Consider the following 9,602-nt stretch of genomic DNA (forward strand, 5'->3'; position numbering starts at 1 on the left):
ACAGTCGCTGAGAATGCCTGAGAATGCCTCTCTAAGTGTGCACTTTTTTTTTTTCTGAGACTGAGTCTTGCTCTGTCACCCAGGCTGGAGTGCAGTGGCGCGATCTTGGCTCACTGCAGCCTCCACCTCCCAGGTTCGGCCTCCCGAGTAGCTGGGATTACAGGTGCCAGCCACCATACCTGGCTAATTTTTGTATTTTTTTTTTTAGCAGAGATGGGACTTCGCTATGTTGGCCAGGCTGGTCTCAAACTCCTGACCTCAAGTGATCCTCCCGCCTCGGCCTCCCAAAGTGCTGGGATTACAGGCATGAACCACCACACCCGGCCTATGTGAGTGAACAATTCTGTATCCAAACGTGTGAGTGGATCTGTGTACCTCGGTACACCTGTATGGTATACAGAGGCATCTCTCTACATGTAGATGAGTATCCGTGTGACTGTGGCTGGTGTGGGTCTCCAAGTTTGTGTACTGTGTCTCTGTACACCCGTGTGTCTACACACTGTTTATCTGTTTGCATCTCAATGCTCTGGGGCTCTATATTTGTGTACTGTGCATATTTGTGTGTGTGCCTCCCCTCAGGAGCTGTGATATGCTACTGTCAAATGTCAACCCCAGCCCCTCACCCTGACCGATTCCTGTCACATTCACGCCCTGCTGGGCTGAGTTGCGGCCAAGAAGGGCTGTATTGGGAAGGAAAGCCTTGGGCTTAAACCTTGCTCCTGTGCTCAGGGTCCAGGACCCTTCCGGGTAGAAGTTGTGTCTCTACTCTCAGGATCTCCAACACCCAAGTCTGGTGAGAAGCTGGACCCCCGAACCTGGGCACAATGACAAAAGGCTCTGCTCTAACAAAATAACACCCAGCTTTAGAGGAAGAAAAATGTGAGCTGGACCCATACATCAACAATGGTCCCGTAGGCCTTCAATTCAGAGGGGTGGGGCTGGGTCGGAGTGCTGACCCCAGACGCTTACACTCTTCTCCTCCAGAAAGCAGGGCCAGTTCCCCAACCAGAGGAGAGGTGGAGGGGACAGAGTGGCCCCAGGGTCAATGGGCCTGGAGTTAATCATCTACTCTGGTATCTCTGGGCCCCATTGGCCGCCTGGGGACACGGCCCTCTGGGATGAAGCCCAAAGGAGTCGGAAGCAGCTTCCCAGCCCGTGTCCACCTCATAGGCTCAGGGGCAATGGAGCTGATTCAGTCAGCAGGGACTGAATTGGGTGGACCCCTAGGAAGCCCCTAGTCTGAGGGTGATACCAGTCCTGCCCTCAGGGAGCCCTAGTCTGAGTCAAAGAGGACAGAGACAAGAAGGAGGAATTGTGAGTGGAGAGGCAGCGGGGGCGGCCTGCTGTGAGGAAGAGCTGGCCTTGCAGCCTAGGGAAAGGGAAGCACATTTGGGTTGGAGGAGTTTGGAGAGGAAAACGATTATGCCCCTGGAGGCTAAGACCTCCTCCTCCGGTGGATTCTGAGAAGTGTGTGTGTGGTGGGGTCTGAGAGGAAAGAGGAAAGAGAAAGAAGGCCCTGGAGGTGGCCCCACCAGGTAGGGGGTGCAGCCCCTCCATGCCATTGCTTCACGCTTTGCCTTGGAACCCAAGATTTCTAAGTGGGAAAACAAAGAACTCAATGAGGAGGTCCTATGTCAGCCCCTCCTTCCACTAGAGTCTCCCACCTGGAACAGTATGTGGGGGGGCGGGGCAGGGGATGGGGACTCGGGGAAGATCCCAGAAACAGATGAACGCACCCGCTCAGCCTCCCCTGGAGAATCCTCAGGAGGGAAGCAGCCCAAGTCCTGCTCTCCAAAAGGCAGAGCCCCAGGTGTCAGGACTCCAGCATGGGGAGACAAAACCACGTGCAAGGAAGCGGGGAGGAGCAGGGCTGGGAACTGAGGGTGCTTAGGGTCTGGCCATGCCACTGACAAGCTGTGTGACCTTGGCCAGGTCACCTCCCCTCTACAACAACAGAGGGTCCTCTTTCGCCCTCTATAACAACAGAGGGTCCAACTGGATCAGAGTGTACCCAAGGGCAGGATGTGCGCAGCTGACGGTGCCCAGCACACAGACACAGTATGAAGTAACATTGAATCATATCCTGTGAATGTTTTCAAGCCTTTCAAGTCCTTTCCAAAATTTGCTTAAGAGCATGGATCTGGAGCAGAACTGCTTCCTAGACCAGCTCCACGGCTTGTGAGCTGAGTGACCCTGACCCTCACATATTTCTGTACCTCCATTTTCTCATCTGTAAAATGGGAATAATGATAATAGCTATCCTGGAGTCACTGGGAGGATTAAATGAATGACTATTTGTGAAGTGCTTTGCATAGTGCCTGGTGTTTGACATGTGTTAGCTATTCGTCTACCACAAAGAAGGCTCTGCTTGGTGCTAGGGTATCTTTAACACATGGTACCTGCTAACCTTCCATGTTACCAAGAAAGCAGGCGAGCTATGCAGCTGCAATATAATGGAATGTAATAACATTGTTTTCCTCTCACTTGATTCTTTTTCTTTCTTTCTTTCTTTCTTTTTTTTTTTTTTTTTTTTTTTTTTTTTGAGACAGGGTCTCACTCTGTCACCCAGACTGGAGTACAGTGGCACAATCTCAGTTCACCGCAATCTCCTCCTCCCAGGCTCAAATGATTCTCTGGCCTCAGCCTCCTGAGTAGCTGGGATTACAGGCACATGTCACTACTGCCTGGCTAATTTCTGTATTTTTAGTAGAGACGGGTTTCACCATGTTGGCCAGGATGGTCTTGAACTTCTGACCTCAAATGACCCACCCACCTCCTCACTTGATTCTTAAGGCATTCTGCTTATGGCAAGTGATACTGGCCTAGTTACAGACCTAATATGGATAAATTTTAAGTTTAAAAAGGTTAAAGAGGTTGAGTGAGGTGGCTCACACCTGTAATCCCAGCACCTTGGGAGGCAGAAGTGGGAGGACCGCTTGAGCTCAGGAGTTCGAGAACAGCCTGGGCAACAAGGTGAAAACCCATCTCTTCAAAAAAAAAGTCTTTTTTTTTAATTAGCTAGGCATGGTGGTGTGCATTTGTGGTCCCAGCTACTCGGGAGGCTGAGGCAGGAGGATCATTTGAACCTGGGAGGTGGAGGCTGCAGTAAGCTATGATTGTGCCACTGTACTCCAGCCTGGGCAACAGAGTGAGACCCTATCTCAAAAAACAAAATGAAAAATTCCATTTTATTTTATTTTTACCAGAGATGATATCTGATAAAGAAAAACTTTAACACTAAAAAAAATGTAACACTATTAAAATACTTTAACACTAAAGTATTTTAAGTTTTGAGGGGTGTTTTGAGGATATAACAGAATTCCTCAAGCTGGTACCCAGTGACTGGAGTTTGGCAAACCCTGGTAACCTCATGGTCATTCATGAGGATCTTCTTTGGGCTCAGGCAAACGGGACAGACAAGGCCAGCACCACCCGCCCCCCGCCCTCCCACTGTCCCCCTTGTACTCTTTCCAGCTTCCTCCTTCCAGACCCCTGCCCAGCCCTGTGCTCAAAGCCACCTGCAGTCCCTTATTCTCGGGTCAGAATGCCAATCATCCAAGGCCCTGCAGACTCCCAAAGCCGCCCCTGGAACCTACCTTGGCAGCAGATTAAAGACAACCTGCCACATTTAGTCTCAGTCCCATGACCGATAGTGGGTTCAGTTCCTCCAGGGGCGGGGGAGCCTAGTGGCCCCGCCCCCTGACCCATGGCCTGACCCTCCTCAAACGCACCCAGAGGAGACTCCTAGTCCCCTGTCCGGACCCCGCCCTACCAGGTCCAGCCCCTCCCAACGGCAACTTAAGAGCCCCCCAGTGCCAGACGCTCCAGACAGACTGCCACTCTTGGGCGGCCAAGAGTTGGTTGTCGTCATGGCGACGGCGCTGATGGCCGCGGTTCTGCGGGCAGCTGCTGTGGCCCCGAGGCTGAGCGGCCGGGGAGGCACTGGGGGATCCAGGAGGCTGAGCTGTGGCGCGCGGCGGCGGGCGGCGAGGGGCACCAGCCCGGGGCGCCGGCTCAGCACCGCCTGGTCGCAGCTCCAGCCCCCGTCGGAGGAGTATGCGGGCGCGGAAAACGTCTCCCAGTCGCCTGTCGCCGAGGAGCCGTCGTGGGTGCCGAGTCCCACGCCCCTGGTGCCCCACGAGCCCCCTGAGCCTCCCTCGGGCCGCTCGCTGGTGCAGCGGGACATCCAGGCCTTCCTGAACCAGTGCGGTGCCAGCCCCGGGGAGGCGCGCCACTGGCTCACGCAGTTCCAAACCTGCCACCACTCCGCGGACAAGCCCTTCGCCGTCATCGAGGTGAGCGGAGCCCGGCGTGGGCCGTGACACAGCGAGGGGATGGGGTTGTGTGGCCACCTGTCTTCAGGCATGGTAGGATAGGCTGCGGGCTCTGCGCAGTGAGAGCGGGAAGGAGCCCGGCAGAGCCCAGACCAGCGCCGCCGGGAATGGGTGAGGCCATAAGCTCCTCCGGAAGCCTCGCGCCCAGCCCGAGTGAGGATCCGGGGGACCCCCACCCGCCAGGTGTGATGCTCTGAAGAAGGCCCCCAACACGGGCGCAGTTAGGGGTTCAGAAGGACCTGGACAGGAGCCGCCTGCATTGCCCCTCCCCCAAAGGTGTCCCGGAGTCCAAGGTCGCAGGGAGAAGGGCGGGAGGTACCCCAGCGTGAGACAAGGGAGTGGCAAGACCCAATGGGGCAAAGGGCGGAGCAGGTGAGCACCAGTGGCAAGAAGTGGGTTCTGACAGCTTCTGGAAGCGTAGGGTCACCGAGCCCACCCTGCAGGCCATGCTGTGGGAGCCAGCGGCTCAGGGCCGTGTCACACTCCGTGAAAGCCCACTCCTCCGCAGGTGGACGAGGAGGTACTCAAGTACCAGCAGAGCGTATCCAGTCTGGCCTTCGCCCTGGCCTTCTTGCAGCGCATGGACATGAAGCCGCTGGTGGTCCTGGGGCTGCCCGCCCCCACGGCGCCCTCGGGCTGTCTTTCCTTCTGGGAGGCCAAGGCGCAGCTGGCTGAGAGCTGCAAGGTGCTGGTGGACGCGCTTCGACACAACGCCGCCACTGCTGTGCCTTTTTTTGGCGGCGGGTCGGTGCTAGGCGCTGCCGAGCCGGCTCCCCATGCCAGGTTAGTGCCCGCCCTGCCCGCCCAGGCGTCCTCAGAGCACGCTACTTCGCCCGCCCTGCCCCGTCCAGCAGGCCTGGAGGGGGCCCTCTCGAGCACCACGTCTGGCCCACAGCTACGGCGGCATCGTCTCGGTGGAGACAGACCTGCTGCAGTGGTGCCTGGAGTCGGGCAGTATCCCCATCCTGTGCCCCATCGGGGAGACGGCCGCGCGCCGCTCCGTGCTTCTCGACTCCCTCGAGGTGACCGCGTCGCTGGCCAAGGCGCTGCGGCCCACCAAAATCATTTTCCTCAATAACACAGGCGGCCTGCGCGACAGCAGTCAGAAGGTGCGGCCCTTTCTTTCCCCATCCCCCACCCCGGCGATCCGGCCTTCTCTTGCGCCCCTCGCACTTCTCCCCGACGGGCCGCAGACTCACTAGCAAGCCGGTGGATAGAAAAGCCTAAGGGAGTATAGGGGAGGAGTTCGGCCCCGGGTGCCTAGATCTGCGCCCTCCCCAGCCAAGGACTCCGAGCGGGAGTAAGGATAAAGGGGTAAGAGAAAAGAGAGGTCCTTGGGAGCAGGGGCGCAGTTCGTGCTGGCTGTGGGCCAGGCTCACCCGCTGGCTCCGGACACAGGTCCTGAGTAACGTGAACCTGCCCGCCGACCTGGACCTGGTGAGTAACGCCGAGTGGGTGAGCACAAAAGAACGGCAGCAGATGCGGCTCATCGTGGACGTGCTCAGCCGCCTGCCCCACCACTCCTCAGCCGTCATCACCGCCGCTAGCACTCTGCTCACTGAGCTCTTCAGCAACAAGGGTGAGGGCGGCGGGCGGGCAGGGGACTGGGTCCCGGGAGTGAGCACTGGCCGGGGCTGAGTGTCTGCGGGCAGGAGAAGCGGCTTCTCCTCCAGTGCAGGGGCCGTAGAGGGGGCGGGAGTTGTCACAGCATTGGCTTCTGCTGCTGCCGCAGCCCGGGGGAGGTGAGAGAGGAGGGGACCCAGCTTACTGGAAAAGAACTCCAAAGGAATTAAAGGAATGGGCGGGACTGGGGGTCCGGGGAAGGAAGCGTCCGGTGGGCGGGGGCCAGGAGGGGCGGGACCACGACGGAGGGGTTCCAACACGAGAGATGGGCGGGGCTTAGGTGGGTGGGCCGGGTCAGCGGCGGGAGACAGACTTCAACGAGAGAGGCAGGACTAAGGTAAGTGGATAGGGCTCCAGGCCACAGGAGGACCTTAGGGCACAATCTCTGCCTGAGAAAAGCATCTCCTTTAATGAAAATCACAGACAAATCTATGCAGACCACTGAAATCATTTCACTGTGGAGGTCTCCCAAAGACAGAAATTCTCCCACCAGCCCGTCCTACCTGCGGCCCCCACCAGGCTGCGCAAACGGCTCTCCAGCCAGACGAGCCCCTCCCCATCCTCCTCCAGGGTCCGGGACCCTGTTCAAGAACGCCGAGCGAATGCTACGGGTGCGCAGGCTGGACAAGCTGGACCAGGGCCGTCTAGTGGACCTGGTCAACGCCACCTTCGGCAAGGAGCTCAGGGACGACTACCTGGCCTCGCTGCGCCCGCGGCTGCACTCCATCTACGTCTCCGAGGGGTGAGCCTATGGACCCCAGAGGGCAGGGTCTGGGAGGCAGTCGGGCAGCTTCGGACCAAGGAGAGGTCCCAGCCTGCCGCTCTCCCGCTGCGCCAGATACAACGCTGCCGCCATTCTGACCATGGAGCCCGTCCTGGGGGGCACCCCGTACCTGGACAAATTTGTGGTGAGCTCCAGCCGGCAGGGCCAAGGCTCCGGCCAGATGCTGTGGGAGTGCCTGCGGCGGGACCTGCAGACGCTTTTCTGGCGCTCCCGGGTCACCAACCCCATCAATCCCTGGTAGGTCCCGCCACTCCCAGCTCTGGGCTGGGCCCCTACTTCCCTATCCTCTCCAGCCCTTGCGAACCATGCCAAGAAGGCTGGGCTTCCTCTTCTTCCACTGGTCTCCCTTTCACTACCTCCCAGGGGCAGACCTCACAGAAAGCCTGAGATTTCCCGAGTGAGAGCACGCTTAACACTCCTTTCCTGGAAGCATGTGACACCTCCTAACCCACACGCAACCCGCCTCTCACAGGGGCCTGAGGAATCCTAACCCTTCAGGGTCTATTGAGGCTTGCGGTGCCTCCAGTGGAACAACCCTCCTCTCTCCTTCAGTAACTACCCCCTCACCCCTACACCCTGCTCTGTGAGCACTAGGAAGTGAGCAAGAACCCTCCTCTTTGCCGAGCAGCCAAGGCAGTGTGGAGAGCAAGGCACCCGCTCCCTTCCTGTGTGTGCCTGGCAAGGTACCTAACTTCTCTGAGCCTTAGCTGCTTCTCTGTGAGCTGAACAATGCCAGGCTCAGGCCTCTGCTGTGAAGATAAAATGAGATAACACATAGCAGGACTTAGCTGGGTGCCCAGCATGCAGTAGGTCCTCAATCAATGTTCTTTGAAGACAGAACCAGTGAGTAATGAACACTGGCCTTGCCCTAAAAACTTTCTTTGCATCACCTCCCCACACCCAGGTACTTCAAACACAGTGATGGCAGCTTCTCCAACAAGCAGTGGATCTTCTTCTGGTTCGGCCTGGCTGATATCCGGGACTCCTATGAATTGGTCAACCATGCCAAGGGACTGCCAGACTCCTTTCGCAAGCCAGCTTCTGACCCAGGCAGCTGACCTTCACCATGGACCCTACAGGCCCTGGAATGGCCAGGGTGGACCAAAAGCCATGCCAGCTGGGGATGACCCCAGGCAGCCAGCCACAGGCTGGATGGGGCTTGTTGGCTGAGTGATCTGCAAAGGAGAAAGCTGCCCCAGCTCTGCCCAGAGGAGGCGCTGAAGTGGGACAAGCACAGGAAAGAGGGGAGCCAGTCTAGGACCGCAACTCAACTCGCTCCAAAGCCACAAGCAAATGGCCTTCGATTTTCAACCCGGGGATTAGGGGAGGGGAAGATGCCTTCCAGGGCTCTACTCAGGACTAACCCTAAGGGTGGCCTAGTTTCTGTGCCTCTGTGCTATGTTTTGAGGCTCCCTTACCCAAAATAACACCCCTGCCTGCATGATATTGTACCATTCATTTTAATTCTTTTGGGTCTTGCAGTTTTTCAGGAGGCCTTGATTAAAATGCAAATACTTGTCTGAGAGTCAGCTCACACTTGAAAGAAAATTAGAAGTGACCCCATGGGAGCAAGATTTTTTTTTTTTTTTTTTTTTTTAAGACAGGGTCTTGCTCTTTTACTAAGACTGGAGTACAGTGGTGCAATCACAGCTCACTGCAGCCTCGACCTCCCAGGCTCAAGCAGTCCTCCCACGTCAGCCTCCTAAGTAAGCTGGTACCACAGGCACGTACTGTCACACCTGGCTTTTTTGTTGTTGTTGGAGATGAGGTCTCACTATGTTGCCAAGGCTGGTCTCAAACTCCTGGGCTCAAGCAGTCCTCCCTCCTTGGTCTCCCAAAGTGCTAGGATTACAGGCTGGGAGTAAGATCTTGAGGGCTGGGGAATTAGAGGACTCCTGGAGGGAGTAGAGGACTTCTGTGATGAATGCTGCCACCGTCTCCCTCCCAGAGGTTAGGAAGCATCTTCCCTTCCACAGATCAGGCCACAGCAGCACCAGCTCCCCTTCCCCGTGGGTGCCTCCACCCATAACTCCCTTTCTAGGCTGGGCTCACAGCCAGAACCAGACATCCGTGGCAGACCGTTTACCTGCAAGAGCCCAGAGAATTTAAAAGATGGCTTTGGTGGGCCGGACGCAGTGGCTCACACCTGTAATCCCAGCACTTTGGGAGGCGGAGGTAGGCGGATCACGAGGTCAGGAGATCAAGACCATCCTGGCTAATATGGTGAACCCCTGTCTCTACTAAAAATACAAGAAATTACCCGGGCATGGAGGCACGCACCTGTAGTCCCAGCTACTCAGGAGGCTGAGGCAGAAGAATTGCTTGAACCCAGGAGGCAGAGATTGCAGTGAGCTGAGATCGTGCCACTGCACTCCAGCCTGGTGCCAGAGAAAGACTCCATCCTCAAAAAAAAAAAAAAGACTTTGGCTTAAAAGCTCAAACTTGGACCTTTTCCCCTACGCCCTACTAGCGGTTATGTCCAGTCTCTACAGGACTAGATGGGCAGAAATCCAAAGCCCAGGGGTTTCATTGGACATTTTTTGAAGCTCCATGATGTACCAGGCACCATACTAGCTACTGCTGGGGTGACTTTCTGGCAGATGCACATAGACCAGAAGGGAGAAGGTCGCCAGACCCAGTGGCTCACTCCTGTAATCCCAGCACTTTGGGAGGCCAGGGTGGGTGAATAACGAGGTCAGGAGTTTGAGACCAGCCTGGTCAATGTGGTGAAACCCTGTCTCTACTAAAAAATACAAAAATTCGCCAGGCATGGTGGCAGGCACCTATAATCCCAGCTACTCGGGAGACTGAGGTAGGAGAATCACTTGAACCCGGGAGGCGGAGGTTGCAGTAAGCCAAGA

General features: G+C 56.7%; 1 protein-coding gene across 1 annotated transcript; it reads left to right on the plus strand.

Annotated features, from left to right (window-relative positions):
* Positions 1-3,869: 3,869 nt before the first annotated feature.
* NAGS (N-acetylglutamate synthase) lies at positions 3,870-8,266 on the plus strand. The gene is made up of 7 exons (XM_023191412.1): positions 3,870-4,295; positions 4,843-5,117; positions 5,230-5,443; positions 5,733-5,913; positions 6,528-6,699; positions 6,796-6,978; positions 7,646-8,266. The coding sequence occupies exons 1-7, from the start codon at positions 3,870-3,872 to the stop codon at positions 7,797-7,799; spliced, it is 1,605 nt and encodes a 534-aa protein (XP_023047180.1). The 3' UTR covers positions 7,800-8,266.
* The last annotated feature ends 1,336 nt before the right edge of the window (positions 8,267-9,602 follow it).

Source organism: Piliocolobus tephrosceles, chromosome 16, assembly GCF_002776525.5.
Source record: "Piliocolobus tephrosceles isolate RC106 chromosome 16, ASM277652v3, whole genome shotgun sequence".
NCBI classification, from domain to species: domain Eukaryota; kingdom Metazoa; phylum Chordata; class Mammalia; order Primates; family Cercopithecidae; genus Piliocolobus; species Piliocolobus tephrosceles.